Source organism: Syngnathus leptorhynchus, chromosome 10 (genome assembly GCF_054491065.1).
Source record: "Syngnathus leptorhynchus isolate UIUO chromosome 10, UIUO_Slep, whole genome shotgun sequence".
Lineage (NCBI taxonomy): Eukaryota > Metazoa > Chordata > Actinopteri > Syngnathiformes > Syngnathidae > Syngnathus > Syngnathus leptorhynchus.
Window position 1 is genome coordinate 1,304,681 of NC_141204.1, and position 19,534 is coordinate 1,324,214.

At 41.5% G+C, this 19,534-nt stretch overlaps 1 protein-coding gene across 1 annotated transcript in view; it reads right to left on the reverse strand.

The window, feature by feature from the left end:
- The window catches only part of b3gat2 (beta-1,3-glucuronyltransferase 2 (glucuronosyltransferase S)), an 18,524-nt gene extending 3,219 nt beyond the window's left edge, over positions 1-15,305 (reverse strand). The window contains exons 1-3 of the mRNA XM_085922434.1: positions 14,493-15,305; positions 7,539-7,683; positions 3,869-4,017 (exon numbers count right to left, since the gene is read on the reverse strand). Coding sequence (XP_085778560.1) covers positions 3,869-4,017; positions 7,539-7,683; positions 14,493-14,993 — 795 coding nt within the window. The 5' untranslated portion in view covers positions 14,994-15,305. The remainder of the gene's footprint in view (positions 1-3,868; positions 4,018-7,538; positions 7,684-14,492) is intronic.
- Between the last annotated feature and the right edge of the window lie 4,229 nt (positions 15,306-19,534).

Sequence of the window (19,534 nt, forward strand, 5' to 3'; positions counted from 1 at the left end):
CTCCAGAGGAACATTCTTGCTCTCTGAGACTCACAGGGGCGTTGATTTATAGCAGGCTGAAAATATTACAAGTGTGTGCGTGTGGGCTTCTTCACTTGGAATATGTCACTTCCTGCCCACTGTGCCACTAATTGGTCCACTTTGCATACTTAACGAGACTAATGCGCCATCCACCAAGAAGTGTGCCAGAGCTGTGGGGACTGAGATGTATATATGTGTGTGTGTGTGTATTCCCACCTGCACTCGGAATGTTACCCTGAAATATCCTGATCACATTTGGTATCTCCGAGATTTTCTCTGATGGCTTTGCATGATCTCTTCTTTCACTCTTTACTTTTCTCTTCTTGCCTGCAGCGACTTGGAGACAAAACGCCCTTACCTGGGTGTTTTATCACCCTTAATAGCATATCCAGAAAGGGAGAAAAATGGCATATATATATGTATGGACTTCATTTCATGCGTGGAGTTCGGGAGCAAGTTATTTCTCTGACATGTTTTGCCCACCGCCTTTCTTGAAGACTAATAGCACCCTTGCAATAAACCTAATAAACAAATGGATCAAACAGCATGCAATCCAGGAGGAGAACCACTCAAGAAAGCAAAATAAATCAGATCTGGTTGCCGCAGACACATTAAGCCCACAATAATAGAATAAAAGACAATTTATCAAAAGAAAAAGACTAAAGGTCAATGCAAATGAAATAAACTAAAGTGTCATTTTTCAGTCTTGTTTGAGGTGCATCTATTGATTTTTGACATCTTTTGTTCAAGGTCCCTGAAACAGCAAGAAGGCGACAAGAGAGCCAGACAAATTCACGCAGTTACTGAACTCATACTGTCAGACAAGACAACACCACCACTATGGTCATTGTGAAACTTTCCATCAATCACTTCTTTATCTTGTCTACCTGTGTTCAGACTTTCACTTATTGTAAACACCGAGGGAAAGTTCTGATCCTGTCCAAATTCTTCAACTGTATATATATTCAATGACGACTTGAGCATATAACATTCTTGCTCGACAGCCAGAAAGATTTGAAATGCAATTAAAAGACCATTTTACAGCTTCGTGAATGGAGCTGCAGGTAAAAGGCTCACTTTCACAACAACAGCCAACCTTGCCGCAATGAAACTAGCCTTGGAGCATGGAAGCAAGCCATGATTGTTGCTCGGCCTAATAAAGGAGATCTTTCCAACTGCAACAACTGCAGCGGGATTCCATTACCATCGATTTCCCGCAAAGCTTTTATGTGCGCTACTACTCAAAGGTGCTGATCAAAAGAGATTTAACAGCAAATATGACTCAAACACAGCTAGAAATGACTCAAATGAATACATACGCACGCCCTTGCTGAGCATTTACACTCAGGTGGAGGCCATCCTTTTTCTTGACACCCATTAGGAGAAAGTGAAGGAAATCCAACAAGCTGGTGTGTGTTTGCAATTCTCCTTACTAGTGTGTTGGCACTTATTTTGGTTCTTTGATGCCACCAAAGATGGCAAGATACTTAAGAAGAATTTTGGTGTATTTATATTTTGATGGATGAGTTATTTTTCAGCATACTTTCTCGGTCTATAATTCTAACTTGAGTAATGAACGTGAATGAATAAATTTGCTTTTGCACGGCCCATTTGGAGAGGAACACCCAGGTACGTCCATTTGACGTCAGCCCAATGAATGAACTGAGCGGTGTCATATTGTGACTGGAATGATCCTTCACTGAGTAATGATGTCACTTGGTGACATATATTTTCATTCTGAAATGAATCTCATAATTGCCGCCCTGCCATTGAAATGAGTGATGATGTCACAGCCTGTTAAAGGCCAGCATTCATATCAGCCCCATTAAAGGTAATGGGGCTGATAATCGTAGCGATAGTTTCAACACAGAGCTGTCAGCAGCAGCTGCAGCAGCAGTCGACTGGAAATGATGAGCCAGCAGGTCTGAATATTTATCCTCTTTCCTGCAGGAGACATTAACCAATAATCCTCCAGGGATATACTGCAGTGCCACACACACACATGCACACATACACTCCATAAGGAGTAGTGGTTTCATCGTCTTATAAAATAAAACGAATATTTTTTTTACACTGGACACAAAATGGAGCTGGCCTGTTGGTTTAAATGTTTCAACATTCTGGAAAGCACCCTTATATGATTCAATATTTAATGTGGCCCACATCGTGACGTCGCTGAAAGCAACATTAAGTCGGGGCCAACCTTGACCACGCAGCTATTCTATGGTTCATGCATACATTAAACTTACATGAATGCAAAAGCCAGTTCAAAAAGAATTCCATTATCACGTAATGGGAAAAGAAACAGAATCTGGAAGTGAGAAGATGAGTAAGAAATTAAAATGGGCTTCTCCTTTTTGTTGGCGACACAGTTTTGATTTTAATTGGTGATAATGATCATTCATGAAATAAATAATGCTTAATAGCTGGCGTGAAATAACCTGGAATATCTGACCATTTGATTACCAGTCCAATTTCAAACTAATAATGGAATCATTGGGTTATAGCAAGGAAATTGTATTTTCTTCAGAATGTCATCTTCTGTTCAGTAACAAATGCCAACAGTGCCAAAACAACAGGGAGTGGGGGGGCGCTAATAAATATAACCTGTTTACCCTGGAAACACTGGAGCGTAATACTTTTAGTTGATGATTCCCTTGAAAGCTTGTAATAGAATCCATTTCTCAGCAGGTATTTGAAGGCACCTTAGTGATGGTTGTCAGAAGGCGACACAGTTTTGATTTTAATTGGTGATAATGATCATTCATGAAATAAATAATGCTTAATAGCTGGCGTGAAATAACCTGGAATATCTGACCATTTGATTACCAGTGCAATTTCAAACTAATAATGGAATCATTGGGTTATAGCAAGGAAATTGTATTTTCTTCAGAATGTCATCTTCTGTTCAGTAACAAATGCCAACAGTGCCAAAACAACAGGGAGGGGGGGCGCTAATAAATATAACCTGTTTACCCTGGAAACACTGGAGCGTAATACTTTTAGTTGATGATTCCCTTGAAAGCTTGTAATAGAATCCATTTCTCAGCAGGTATTTGAAGGCACCTTAGTGATGGTTGTCAGAAGGATGAGTGGCTTCATAAAAGCACGTGCCAAAAAGGGCTTGCAGTGATTTAAGATGAGCACCATCCATCGAAGCTGTCTAAGCACAGGACTACAATTGACTGCCTCGCTCGCATAAAACTGTTTCTAGTCTATTCAAGCTCGTATGTACGTCTACGTTTAGAGCAGGCCACTGGCTTTATGCGTGACTCATGCTGTCAATACAGTAGTGGGGAGAGAACAGCCATTGCAAGTTCAAGCAATTCTTTTTTTATCTCTCGATCTCTCTCTCTCTCACACGCACACAAAAAAAAACCTTAGGCATTGCGATTTTCCTTGTGTTTGCATCAATTTTATCCTGGCATGCTGCTTTCCTCCAACATTACATTAAAGGTTGGTTGGTTCTTGGATGCATGGATGCATGGATGGATGGATGGATGGATGGATGGATGGATGGATGGATGGATGGATGGATGGATGGATGGATGGATGGATGGATGGATGGATGGATGGATGGATAGACTGGTCACAATTGAGTGATAGGAATATGAGCGCATTTGAAGCTATTTGTGTTCTTCCTCCTGCACCACAACTTCCTCCTGTTGAAAGGTTTGGTCTACTTTCAGCCACGAAATTGTCAGGTGCACCGCGGATACGTAAATGAAAACAGCTTCAGCCTAGCAAAATGCTTCAGTATCAAGCTACGTACATTTAGGGACCGGGCACATGTCAAATAGCATTTTTGTATTGCTGTAAAGACTTCCAGTGGTTCTGTCTCACTAACCCGAGTACAGTTGTTGGCCTTGGGTTCTAACTCGGCCACCTTGGTGATCTGCTTGAGGAAGTCGGTCTCCTGCATTCCGGGCTGACTGCCGCGCCTCTTGAACTGCGCCCTCGGATTCGCTAGGATGACTTGGAGGTTCACAGCGAAACCTGTGGCAAAGGAGAAAGGGAGACAAGGTGGAACAAGGACAGAGGGGAGGCATGAAGAGGTTAGCCGGCATGCATTAAAAGCCTATTATGAGGCTATTATGATCACACCAGGTAATGATGATAGCACGCATTCATGTATCTAATGACTATGATATGGCTGATAAGAAATTAATTTAGTACAGGGGTATGCAATTCCTCAGCGGTAATTGCATTATGGAGATGGGACGCTTTTGGAAAGCTTCATAAGACTGATGCTTTTATAGAGCGTTATAATGGACTGCCTGCAATAAGAATTCATCAATCTAGTTAAAAGTTGATTAAAATTCATGTGTGTGGGGAGGGAGCTGATTATTTGAGCTAAAATACAAAGAACTCTAATGTTCAACAAAATGCAGTCAACACCTTCACGTCTGCTGGAAAATGTCACAATCGACTCCAGGAAATATTTGAATGATAATTATGAAATGACTTTAATTATTCCTAGGTAGCATTGTGATACATAAAGCTGCTTTTTGTGCAGGAAGTAGGCTCAATTCCCAAGACTGAAATGATGATTTTAAAATCGCAGCGCCTGCCTCCTCCTTTTTTGCCGATTCAACGTCGATTGGGGCTAGCCTCTGCTAGGATGACAATTCTCTCTGCCTCGGCCTGTAGTTAATCTGTGTTTGCCAGGAGTTTTATGAGCATACTAAGTCATTTTTATTGACACAAGTACTTAAAATTCAAGAGCGGGGCCTCTGGTTATCAGACTGCCTCCGGTTGTTTTGAATATATAAAAATGTGTGATCGTCAGCCCTCAATGAAAGCGGACTAATGCGGCTAATTGGCCCAATGCTCGGTGAGATCAATTTGTTTAGAACTTGTTTGTTGTTCGGGGACTTGACACGACTCCACAGAGTCGTCGTCTTCATGACTGCACATCTTCAAGCTTATTTTGCATTTAGTTATTTTTGTAGTTTGAACTATTGCGTCAATTGCAGTATGATGGGAATAGTTGTTGACATGTCTGCCTCAGCATCTTGATTTGAAAGTTTTTTTCCAGGTATTCTGCCTTATTTCCACATTTCAAAAAGCTATACTGGGGTAATTGAAGAGGGGGAGCTTGTAAGTCTGTTCCCGGAGATTGGCAAAAAAAATAATAACGATACCCAATGTCAGTAACCTACGTATGATTTGATGGCCGTGGTGTCTGACATGTGCATAATTAAACGATGAAGGGCATGTAATAACTAATGTTAATCAAAGTAACATTTCCATTACGGTGATAATGACATGGACCCAAATGTCAACGTGACAAATGAAAGTGTGGGTGCACTTAGTGGAACAGAATTGCTCACGGGGACCTCATCCTTTCAGAACTAGCTGCAGTCGTCATGCAAGGTCTAATCATAATGATTGAATATTTGTTTATGCAAATAGTTATCGGCTAGCGCAGCGTGGCAATCAAGGTTTTAGTTGGGGAATTCACCCTGAGTAATTCAGCATCCTGACCATCTCTCATTTCCCTCTCCTCCTGTCTGAGCAGAATGTTGTTGACTGCAGCAATGTTGAATTAATGAAACGCAGCGCTCTCTCTCTTTCTCTCTCTCAGACAGCAGTCCTCTTGAGATATGTGTCAGCATGCATCTCACACAGAGAAACTGTGGCCGTGCACATACATCACCCCCATGAGTTAAGTTTTCAGCCAGCTCAGCTGCCTGCATTCCGTTGTTGCCCACACGTGTGCAAGAAAATGCTTTGGATTTTTTACATTCAGTCAGTTTTTACATCATTATATATATATATATATATTCATATAATTTATAATAAAAATAATATATAGTAACATCATTATATATATATATTAAATATGATAAATTATAATGATAAATCATCCATATTATATCTAAATATATTTGTGTGTGTGTGTATATATAGATGTTGTGATGTTGTAACCTCGTGCAGAGTCTCCCATCCCATCTCACTGCCTCGGGAGCAGCAGCATCGAACCGACAAGGTCACTCCGGGTTAAACACTTTCATGTCCTTCTCAGCGACCACTTCTCCAGCAGCGAGCGAGCGAGCGAGCACCACTTGGGCAAAGTCACCGCCATCTCGACGGCAGCGTGTTGTGTTTGTGTATTTTCTTGTTTGCCGTGTGTGCACAGGTGCAGCGGTGGCCCGATTTGCAGAGATGCTGCTCTGCTCTGCTCTGCTCTGATGTGCGCTTAGACAATTGCACGCTTGTCACTTCTCTGGAACATGTAAACAAGTCCGCTGGCATCAATTCATGTGCTGGCAGGTGTGTCATTCTGAAAAGATTCATGATGGAATTGAGTGTGCTTTTGTGTGTCCCTACTGTATACAAACACACAAAATTGGTGGTGGCTCCTTTGTGTCCAGCTCAATGAGGTCACATTGTAGATGCGCCGCTTTCGTGCAGTTAGAACAATGCAGCGCTGTCCAACAGTAAAGTTTTTGGAGCGAGCACTGGCACCCACTCAAGGGCTCACAGTCACCTCATTGTCACCCTATGAATAATCGTTTAAAAGTCAATCAAGTATGGTGACTGGTTCAGCACATCTTTTGTTGTTGGAGCACAATTTAATGCAAAAAAATGGCTACTGCAGTAAATCTAGCTGCTGTGAAAAGATGAGGAGAATTATTGCGTGCGTATGTGTATTTGGCCTCTTGTCAAATGCTTACTTTTTGCATTCTTGTTTTCCCACTTGAAGATGAAAAACAGCTTTGGGTTCTGCATCAGCATTGTGTTAGCTCTGTAGGAATCCAGCGAGTTACAAAAGATGGCAAATTTAATGGAGGATGGCTTTGTCCAGCCAACCTTCTGCTACAAATGGATTTTCGAAACAATTTGAGTGCGAAATTTGTTTTTCTTGATTTAAAAGATGCCAATTGAATGGAACAAAAGTAAGAGGAAAAATTGTTTTTTCACTCCACTGTATGTGAGAGTCTAAGAGGGAGATTAGGCAAAAGAGAAGAAGAGCGTGCTGCCAGTGCTTGTTGTGGTGGTGGAGCAAGGCAGTAGAAAGAAAAGGATGCTCCCTCTTGTTACCAGGGTTTAATTAACAATAATCCCGGGGGCAGACAAGTGCATATTTGAGATAATGTGAGTGCATGTGTGGTCGGTCGGTCGGTCGGCTGGCCGGCCGCAGTGCATTTGGCACTTTTGTGGACATATGTGTTTTGAAAGCATCAACTCTAATTATGCTTTGGTTCCTAGTCATCAACATCAAGTAAATGTGTGGCTGAAATGTTTCTATTTGGGATAAAGTGCAGTGGAAGCGCCAAGACCATCTGCTCTGAGACTTGTTTTCATTTCAAGCCATTTGCTTCCCATATTGTCTGTGACTTTAGACATATTACAGACAGTACGTATTGTGATTATTTTTAGTGAGGACTCCTGAATTCTGACAATAGATGGAAGAAGGTCACCATAGCAACAATTAAGACCTCATGAAAAGGAATTAATTTTCAGCATGAGTATTAAAAAATCCACATTGTTTTGAATGGAGGATGTCTTACCTGCCATGTCGGTGGCAAAGGTCCGATCTGGTCTCCAGCCAGTGTACCAGCCCACAACTCTGCCCCCTGCCACTATTGGGCGCTCATATGTTCTGGCACCTACAAACGCCACTGGCCACACAGATACACGTCGAGTGTTCCGCATCTAGAGAAAGAAAATGGACAATGTCAGTCTACAATCAGTTTTCACAGAAGAAGTCGGTATATCTATATTATGATGATTATTATGATTATGATATATCAAATTGAGTCAGTCCATCCAAGGCTCAGGCTCCTTTTATCTAGCAAACTCCCATCCCAGGTTGTAGCTCGTCCTACTGTGATTGCGATTGTATGTGTTGTTCTATTTTCTAACTCTGGCCACCCGCTGCTATTCGCTCACGCAAAAAGCCACCGGGCAGGTGCTCGTGACAAAACAACATAGTATGCACGCACGCATACACAAACGTACGTGCAGGACTTACTTTTTGCTATCTTTTCGCTATGTATGTATTTCTGCGAGTATTATATGATCTGTCTGCATGGACAAGCTCTCAACCTAAAATGGTGTTTTCCATGGCTGGCCATTCTCAAACAACACATGATTCTTTTTGTCTTGTGCAGTTTAATCCCACAGATGAACATGAATAGCTTGAAGTGGATCTTTTTTTTCTGAAATGCTGGCTGAGGAAATCCATGGAGCCCAGTTTGATTTTAATGCTTCATTTTTAGTTGCTCTATTCTGCTATTTGGCTCTCCCTCCACTGTAACACCCGTGTCGCGCCGGGACCCTCAGGTCCTTCGCCTCTGAGCCACGCAGATGGAAACTGCTTTGAAGCTCTTTCCCTCTTCTGACTGCCCCCCTCCCTTGAGTTCATCAGAATTAAACCTCCGTCCCTGGCCGGCCTCTCTTAGGTCATTCTCCAAGCTCTTCCACCTTGTGGAATCAAGGATGAAAAGAAGACTTGGAAAGAGAAGAGAGGCTGACACTCATCCTTGTTGTTGAAGTCCCGGTTTGACTGCTGATGAGACACTACTTTGAATACATGATCTGAAAGCACAGTGGAGTTTGACACTTTATTTCCACCGGAGTTCAGGCTGAGCTTCATATATTCCGAATTTGTCAGGCATAGCACCGCATGTGAAAGCTTTCTCCTTCCGAGGTTCCGTTTTTTTTGGAATCTCTCTTGTTGTTTCAAGAAGAATGGAACATTTTGAATGTGCTACTTATACTATGTATCCAGTAAGCACCCCCCCACACTGTTTATCTGAAAAATTCATGATGCTGCTCTTGAAGCTGCATTTTCTACCGTCAAGTAAAAAAAATAAAAATAAAATCCTGGCTCTCATGGACAGCCATTCATTAGATTTCTGTTGCGCTTGTCCTTATTAGGGTTGCTATAGTGAGCTGGCGCCCATCCAAACTGATGAAGCCGGGTCGCCACATATAGACAAACAACCATTCAATGGAGGGATGGACGGATACATTTGGCGTTGAAACTTGGGATGGCTTTGCTGATTTTTATTCCAATGCTGTATTTCAACCACAGATACCTACAAAAAATTGGTCACTTCACTCCACCTGTGGGAATGAAAAGAACACACTTTCTTGTACAAAGCTCCTTTTTTTTTATGCTCAACAGTCACATGTCAAGAAGGAAAGCATGAAATATTCATGTCTAACTTCTCCCTTGATATCTTTTGTTTACTCTGCTCCACTTTGAATTGAATGATGTGCTATGAGGTCACACTATTTACTTGTCGCAGCTCATACATCCCGCACTTTGGGATTTACGCCCCGAAACGCACAATTAGTTATGAAGTCCTCTGCAATGTCAGAGCGCATACACGCTTTACACATCCCTACAGTCTCGTAAAGGTGACATTATTTAGCAAAATGGGAGGATAGTTGAAAGCACTTCAACAGATGGTGCATTATTTTGCAGCGCGCTTTACACACACTACCATCTGTACGTTATTGCCGTCACAGGGAGATTTTACAACACAAACTTCAAATTAAGCCTGGATTCATACAAATAGGTTTAGCGGAGCATATATATCATGCTGTTATACAGCCTGGCTTGTTTAATAGGAAATTCAGCCAATGGAATCAAATCACGCTCATAATGGAGATATAGTGAGACGCTGACAAAAGTTGTCAGCGACAGGGCACAAAAGACAGAAAAAATTGCTTTGTAATTGGGATGACATTGAGATGAGCAGTGAAGCACGTAATAATATCCAAGCAGACATTTTGGGAGGAATTGAATCCGGAGTCTGTATATATTTGAAAGTTATCAAAAATACAATGCTCACTTTGATGGATGTTACGGTCAAAATCACTTAACTACCTCCCATCTGTGTTTGGAAATCAAGAACGTTACACGAGGTGATTTTTAATCTCTAATGGCGTGTATACGGCTCTAATAATGTTTGAGTGGACCATTTGCTTTTACTGTGTCATAAATGCTGCCTTTCTGTTATTATATTGTTCCCAGAAATTAAGTGATGGGAAAATAAGTGAAGGAAAAGGAGAATCCAAAAATTCTATTTTCAGGATGAATTCTACTTTGTTTTTGAAAATGCTTTCAAAAATGGATTGGAAGAAAGTGTTAACTCTCAATAAATACATTCATTTTATTTATACCCGGCCATGAAAATAGGATTTTTTTTTTCCAGTCAGCACCACATAAATCAATGTTTGATTTGTTTATGATGTATGTCACCATTTTCATCTTATATGTGTGTGAACAACTATTTTCCTCGGAGAAAAAGTAATGGTGAAATATTTTCTGTCTGATTTACAGAAAAAGTATTTTCATTGAATATCGCTCTGTAAAGGACTCCGACTGAAATGGAGACTTATTTGTTCAGCTCAAGAAGTCTACACCGAGCACAAATGAAAAGATGAAAATAATAACTTTTGGTAAAATTCCAGCTGAGCCGCTGAATACAAACTCAGTTTTGTCATTTTCAAGTCAAATGGAGAAATGATCTGAGAAATTGCTCATCGTTCACATAAATATTAAGGCTTGGTTCCAATTCTCTTGCACTTTTGTTTTAGGATGCATTATTTTTTTTATAGGGTAGGTCTGAACAGAGGGAAGTCAATGTTATATGATCAAATATTGTTGAAGAGCTAACAGGGGACCTTTTAGTTTAATGGCTCATTATATTTCCAGTATTAGAACAGAAATGGGTGAAGGAAATGACTCATCCTTCACGACCACTCTGTCGGTCCACTTGCACTTTTGAGAGCTGACCAGAGGCTGGCCTCTGATCACAGATGAATCTGTGCCGTCTTCTGCCACACATCCATTTGGTTTTTACAGCCTACGGCGGACAATACAATGACGTGTAAATTCTCAGTAGCTCCTATCTCATTATCGCTTCACCCGAGGGCAACTGCTGGCCGCCAATAACAAATCATTCATCTTTCCCGCACATTAAATGACAAACAGCGAGTCGTGACAAATGACACCGACTCAGTCAGTAAACACGTGACGCACGAGTAGACAAAAAAAAAAAATCCGTATTTATTGGACCCGCCACGTCTCAGAGCAATTCGAGTCGGCCGGATAATCAAATCTGACTTTGGGCCGGCAAACAAATACTGTAGCTAAGTAATGCCATCTCTAAAATCAAATCCATCAATTCCAACCTCCTGCCCTGAAGAAAGAGCCTTCGGCGTGTGAATGTTTGGATTTGATTTGAATCATGTGTATTTTTATCTTTGTGTTATTAATATGCATGGAAGAGGCAGTCAGAGGGAGAAGTGAGCCAAGAGAAAATGAATGAACGGAATTAAGTGGGGCTGAGCGATGAAACTGGGATGCAATGGTGCATTATATGTGTGAAGGTTGAATGCTTGGCGGGTTTAAACAAAATAGATGAAGGTGCTTTCATACTGTGCTTGCTTCATAAAGTGCAAGCTCTATTTAAAATAGGATTGAGTGAGGAAATCCTCTCTTTCTGAAGAAAGGGATGACTTTTTTTTTTTTAAATGAATGGCAATGACCCCAAGTAACTGTTCATGGAAGTGAATTGCTGAATCTCTCATTTGCATTATTCACAATGATGAATGTGAAATAACTTGCAGTTTTTACATAGATGCTTCTCTGCAGCATTCCTGCTGCATGCCCTTTCTTTTTTTTTTTCTTTTCCTCCACCGTTCTCTGGAAACTAGAGCGATGGAAAGTAAATGTTATGCTGATAATCCAGCAGTGGCGGTAGCGGCCATGCCAAATTGATGTCAGGGACAGCGAGAACATTTTGGCAGCTCATTCTGTGTGCCAACCTTGTGATGCAGCACATCAGCATCGCAGTTGAGGATTGGTTGCTGGCTCCACCATTATTTGGGGCAAAAGACAGACTTCACCCTAAAACCAATTCCACTTTATTCTACTTGTATTTGATTTTGATTTCACCAGGAATGTCTCAATGAAATTCTAAAGCAACTTTGTAATTGTGATTGTAATTCAACTTAAGCTTCTACGGAAAAGACCTTTTTACATTTCCTGTCACCATCTTCTCTTGTCCCTTCTTAACAAGGAATGAATTCCGACAGCGAGGTCGGTCTCCTTTCCGCTTCTCTCCTCCGACATTATAGCCCCCACTTTCATTTCTCCCTCGACACTATGTAATTATGATAACTGCTCATAGGGACTTTGGGAAAATTGAATTTCTCATATCCCTCCGGTTCCTTGATCCAAAGACGTAACCTTTATAATGGGCTCAATGCATGGAATGTTCATTCTCTAGACGGGTTCCATCTCCGCATCATACCTGCTCCCTAAAATTAGCAATGTACGCTGTCTGGCCTTAGTAGAATGAAATAATTTAAAAAAAAAAAGGTCTGACGAAAGTCTTGCCTAGATGACAGGCTTCCTTCTGCAGCTGCATCAAAGGGTTCTGCTCCGCTGGCGTCAGCTGAAAGCCCCTCGGTTCCCACACTCGGCTTTTCAGGAATAAGAAAGGGAGGTAGCCAGCCACGAGCTTGCACGTCTATGCACCCAACAGAGACTCAAATGGCTAACAACAAATGTTCATCAACATACTGTCATTTGGTGGTGAGCCGTCACTTCTCTGCTGTCAGAAGAACTTCTATCTACATTTACAAGGCGTTTCATGCTGATCCTCATGCAAATTGCCTTTCCACCTGATTTCTCTCCAGTCCGAGAGTGAGGAGCCTTGTTAAACATTTGCCAATGTTTTTTTCATCCGAGGGAAGAAGGGCTTGTTTGTAACACATTTAGCTGATTATTCTGCTGTAGTCTCTTAACGGACTGGGCAGTCTCTTTTGTTTCTAATCAACAACAAAGCAGGGTAATGCAATGCAATTGTGCAACATAGCTTGTTTTAATCACATCTTGGGTATTTGTTTTCATCTTTTTAAATTTAAATTTGCGTTAAAGCATTGCAAATGATAATCCTTTATGACCCCTCAGATTTACATGATGCAAACAAAAGACCAGGAGTTGTTTTGTTTTTTTAAATCCAGGCCCCATCTGACCACCACAAAATCTAATTGACTTTGTTTGTGTAAATTAGCAAAGAAAATAAAAATCGACATTTATTTTTGTGTGTATTCATTAACATACTGATGGGATCAAGTTCATGTCAATTTGAGGGATTATCCCTGTATTGATTCAATATGTCCCACGTGGAGCAGGATTTGGACCCAGAAGCGGACAAAAGTTGAAAAGTAAAAGTCGACACAATATCAACAGAGAGCCGGGCTGGACGCAGAGCAGAAGACGTGGAAGAATTCTCTCATCAAATGCAAATCTAAACAAGAGCTGCTTGAATGCATTGGATTTCAAAGCTCCCTCTCTTTATTTTTGTCATCATCCAGCCTTCAGCCTACAGTGGTTCGCTCCGGGTTTCTGACAGCCCATTGTCTCTCTATGACAGACCATTACTGGCACAGCAGTGCTGCTAATGAAATGGGAAGCAAGTGTGAGGGAGGACAGACTTCTATCACAGAGAATAAAACAGATGCTCTTTTACGCTGCTGCCACATTCAACACGGAACGGAGCAGAACCGACTCCAGCGGGGCAATCCCTGCGTGGAAACCACAGTACAAAAGCCGCAAAATAATTAAAAACAACAGAGCAAGCAAAATTCAACAAGATATTTTGAGGATATTTGTTTTTTCAATAATTAACGAGTATGATTTAAAATTGTTGAAATAGATTGCATATGCATATCCAAGCACTAAGGCTAGTAACCTGGGCATGGTGAGGGCACAACAATAAGAGTTGAGCACTCCAAGGATGCCATTTGCAAGAAAAGTCATTTGAAGGTATTCCCAAAATTGGACCATGATGGGAGCCCTGATTTCCCCAGGGAGGCTGAAAGCATTTTTCACCAGGGAAGCCTTTAGCTATTATGCATGGCTGTGTGGCATTCAACCATATGGATATGTGCAAAAACCACATTTGTGTCAATGCTGCCATGAAGGTGAAAGGAGCAATAGGCTTGCTGCTTGCACTTTGTTTGGTGGTACCAGTTCATTCTAATCAGACCAACATCAATTCAAAACATGGTGATGACCACAAATGGGAGAAGACGGAGAGCTGTTTTTGCCACAGTGTGTGTTGGATTGCCTTCATGTTCAAATCAGCTCTCCATCTTTCACCCATGCAGAGTCAGCTGGGATAAACTCAGCCAGAACCCCAATGAGGACATGCAATATAGAAAAAAAAAAAAAAAGACGAACAAATGAAGTGAGTGATACAGTTGAAAGGAAGCTTTGTGTTAGGGAAAGAACATGATGATGACGATTTTCTTGGTATGCAGCCATGTGTGGAATGGCTCGTGGGCGCTCCACAGACGCTCTTCCCAAAGTACGCTCATCTGGAACCAAATGCCTTTTGCTGATATTAAAATGCAGTATTTGGAAAGACATTATGAAGCAACTCCGTTTTTTTTTTTTTTAATCCAGTGCTGAAAATGCCAAAAAAGGCTCTGACCTCTTGAAACAGCTCCAGGCTGTAAGTGTTGTCGTCGTCCGCAAAGAAGACCACCCCCGCGTCCCGGCGCGTCCGGTGTTGCCGGAGCCACCCCAGGGCCAAATTTCTCTGCTCGGTGGCACGGGGCATCCCGGCGCGCTTGAACCTGCGCGGTGTGAAGACGTGCAAGTGCGTATAAGGCACACCGCAGTGAGCCAAGAAGCGGCTGACCAGATCCGTGCGCACCGTGGAATCCTCCACCACAATCCAATGGAAGTGAGGAACCTGACGGAAAGCGTGGGCCAATCGGGTCAGCTCGGCTTTCTGCACCGCTCGCGTGTAAGTGGGAGTTATGGCGTAAATGACCGGCAGGGCCGAATGGTTCTTGGAGACACCCAGCTTGCCGCGCGGGACATCCATCGGAGTCCAGCTCGTTCTTTTGCTGTCCATATCGATCATGATGATGACTATGAGGACCCAAGGCAGCAGGATGAAGAAGCGGCTGAAGAACACTGATTTCATGGCGAAGTTACCGAGCGTGCGCTCTTCTCCCTCACTTCATTGCAAAACTGCTGATCGCGACCCTCTCTCACTTTAAAAAAAAAAAAATATTATCCAAAGATCATCCTCGTTCTTTACGTGTCATGTTGAGATTCCAACATCCCCCGATCTCCACTCTTGTTTCCCCCGAAGTCACTCAGTCACTCAGTCACAATGTCCTGTCCACTTCCATCCGACTCTGACAAAAAGCCCACATTTCTGGAATCCTTCGTCCGTCGATAGCGAGCCTCTAACGGGACGAAAATAATCCCGAGAGATCGCTCGTGCGCACCGCTCCCTCCCTCCCGTAGCTGAGAAGCATCACTTGGAGAGAACATGAGGAGAATAAGGCAGGATGGGAGGAGCAGGTGCAGTGGAGGAGGTGGGAGGCGGCACAGACACAGAGAGAGAGAGGGACAGAGACAGACAGCACGCTCCTGTTCCTCCAAATCGTTTTAAAAAAAATACACAAAATAAAAAATAAAACCATTGCAGAGCCACATCTCAGCTCAGCTCAGCACCAAAGTGTCAACCTTCAATGTTGAGTTTCTAACAAATGCACTGCGTCTGCAAGTTGGAATGTTAAACAGTGGAGCTTTCCACACTTTGCTAATCATTGATGCTTGATTATTCACACAACACTGATCAAGAGATTTGTCAACAGGAAAAGAAAGTCAAAGTACTGAGCCTGAACACTTGCTTCACAATCAAATCTTATATCTCCATATTGGTCATTTCATATCCTGGTGATGATATAAATGTCATTACAAGCAGACCTACAAGTAAAGTGCACAAGTGTGACCCGTTTCAGATGCGGAATCAAACCCGCACCTTCTGAACTGTGAGGCGGACGTGCTAACCAGTGCGCCACTGTATACCTTTAGTCGTATATCGCACAGCTATAAAGTCATTGCGAGCAAAGACAATTCACAAGAGGAAAGCACCTTTTATGGGTTGGAATGGAACATTGTACTCTGCAAATGATTGGATGTTACACTGTCCTCCGACAAAGTAGCTTTTGGAGACTCAAATCAATCCCATGCTTAGTGATTTGGATGAAACCCATTTCATGAGTTCACCCAGGGATAAATCACTTCTGAGACTGATAGGATGACAGCAAATGGTTTAATAGGCTCCATTCCAATACTAAATTGTTAAGCTTGATCAACCTTGATGACGCATTCCTCCATCTGTTCACACAAAAAAAGAAGCATCAAATACTTTGAAAGAGCAGCACTTTGATTTCAAAGAGCTTATTATCAGCAGCTAACACATTTAACGTTCCCCCGACAGCGAGGTACGGGAAATACGTTTTGTCACAGCAATTCATCGACCAGTACAGTCGCTTGCAACTACTCTGTAATATTACAATTGTGTGTTTGAAAAAATAACGGATGATTCGAGCATGAGGTGGAACCAACGTTACCTTGATAAGCAGAATACATATAACCAAACCCAAATATGGTCAAATTCCCTTTTTTTTTTTTTTCCACAAATGGAGACTAATGGTCCATCTCGTCCTCGTGTGTCATTTTTATGCAATTTTAGCCAATTTAAAGCGGTGAAAACATATGAACACTGCGCAGTCCCATAAAGGTTACTTATTATCATCAATTGACTCACATTTATGCTCATTGCTTCAGTTCTTCTCAGTAATGTGTCTAACAACCACTAGCTTTTAGAACATACGTATCTAAATGACATTTCATTTCACTCCAGACAAATTAAAATGATCATTTCATGGAGCCATCTCTGACTACCATTATGCATTTATGTAATTATATAAAGTACCTTGTCAACGTGCTGCATAACTTTCAGTGCACATTTGCATATGAAATGACTTCCAAGAAAATGATTGTCCTTGACTGTGTTCTTTGCGACAAGGAAAATAGGAACCAAAGTGAGCTCAGTCCTGTTAGCGAAACACAACTATAGAACGGCTTTTGAACAATGTGCAGAATAAAAAGGACAATGTGTACATGCTTTGAGCAACAGCACTTGCGTCCGTCCCTGCCCCCCCTCTCGCAGTCTGACAATGATGTCACATAATTGCCAAAGCAGCAATCGCTGACACTCGCTCCCCTCAAGGCCGGTGTTAAAGGTAATCCAGGTCGACTGGACTGGCGCTCCCTTGCTTGTTTCACTCAATACATACACCGTGCTGTCAATACGCTGGATTCAATTGTTTTATGTGGATTGGAACTGGACAGTAGCGCTCACAGCATCTCTGAGGAAAAGAAACTCGTCTGATACACACTAAACTATTCGGAAGGTGTTATTATTGTCCCAGACGTCAATCGTGAGTCTCCTCCCCCTTACGTAGCGGCTGTGAATAGCTTACTGTCATCCCTTCAAACACAACTGGCACAGTTTAAAGATGAAGGAAAATATGAAAGTGCAAGTGCAACTGTCGCCTGGAGGGGGGGGGGGCTGTAGGGGAGGGGTCGGAGTCAACAACAAACAAATGAATGATGGTAAAAAAAAGCACAAGAATGCATGAGAATATAAAGTATGTGGTGTTTAAAGTGCGACAAGAAATACAGCTCAGTGGGGCACCCTGACCTGATGTGCACATGAAAATGCAATTATATGAGAATAATGCAATTGTATGGGACAATTTGATTCTTCTCTAAAATGGCCATCCAGTCAAACCGCATTTGTCAACAGCATTAGTAACAGAATACATTTCTTTCCAGCTCTTTCTTAGCTCGGGTGAGGGAGAGCGACCGTTGTTTGATGACATTATGATTAGAAAGGTTAAGGAGTTCATTTGGACTGCTCCGCTTCTTGCTGCGCCCCTCATTTTGGTTTGCTGATGATTTCTTTCCACGAGCTATTATTTTAGTTATTTATCATGGTGGCCATTCACGCCTGTAGCGTTTAGTGTCTGTAAACAGGTCAATGTGGACAGCAGCCCCATCAGTTACACTGACACTTACCATTAGCCAGCCTGTCGGGCTGAGAGATTAGCTTCTTGTGCACTGCTACTTTAAAGCTCTGGGGAAGAGGAAAATCAGGATGAAATTCAACCAAATATATTTGGGTGTGACACTCACCATTAATAACCGTCTGCAGTAAACGGACTCCGTCTATAGAGTGCATTTCGAATAAAACGCAACTCAAATTTATATTCAAGCACTGAGGGTAAACTGTCCCTGCGATGAAGTCGCGATACAAGTCTTAGGGCCCTACTATTGTGCCAAGAGCGAGTCTAGCCAAATGACTGATACTTGGTTATTTTTTTATTACCCTAATATAATTTTATTGTTCTTAAAAGGCATTGCGCTCTCAATCTCCTAACCTTGAAGAACCTTCAGTTCTAATGATGTTCTGATTACATCGAGCACGAACTCCTCACATTTGCATCTTCACAATGCAGGCCTGCTGAATGAGCTCATCATATGATTTGAGACAGAAAGACAAAGTACATTTCGTATTGTAGCATAAAAGACTACTCAATTTGTTGAATTTGGTTGCTGTTATGGGAAGAATGTGGTCTCTGTGACACAAGTATGATATTGTTGCTTGAAAAGGGCTGGACAAAATAATGTCTTTTTTTTTTTTTTTTTCTTTTTGTGTATTTAAAACAGTCTCAATTGTTTACTGCATGATTTTGTGGTATTATACGTTTTTATTCACACTTAAAGTATACGTGCAGAAGAAGAATGTGTTTCCAATTTTTGAATTTTGTAAACATGATTATTTGAGACCACACAATACTGTATTTGGCTTATCAAAATGTTCTCTCACTACAAATGCTTAGTTGCGCTGTTTCGCCTTAGAAAACACTGCCCTCTAGTGGTTTAAAAGAAGGTTTGTTGACAGGTTGGAACTACACTAGAATATTTGACAGCAAACAAATAATGGATTAAATACCCTTTGTTTGGTTGTTTTTGTCATTTATTGTCTTCTATTGTCTATTTATCAATTCATTTACACTTTTGCAAGTGAACACTTTCTGGAGCCTTTCTCAAATTCATGGCTAGTCATCTCAATGCATTATGATAAGATTATTGTCACGAAGAACATTTCGGAAAAAACCCCCCAGCAAACCACGGTTATCGAGAAATGGAGACTACTATTTGGAACAGTAATGGTCGAGAGAGAGAGAGAGAGAGATAATACGGCATTATGGGTAAGCTTTCCGCACAGTGCTGGTTGACTGTACAGTCACGTGGTACAGCTTTGGTCCTGATGCTGCTGCTGGAAAGCTAAATGCAGGCTGGATGATAAAAAGGGGGGAGGGAATAATAATAATCACATGGTATCAGTCACCATTATTATGTCATTATAAAAAAATAATAAAACGATATATATGCAGTTTAGCTTGTGCATTTGTTAGTATATGGATTGTGCAGTAGACATTCTTTGCATGGTTTTAAATCTTTCACAACTGAAGAGAAATAAAAATATTCGAAATATTCCCCTTCAATGCAGCAAAATAAATTCAAATCCTACATGATCTCCTTTTGCAAATACTACTAGCAGTTCTATGATATGCACATGGTTGTCACATTCTATCA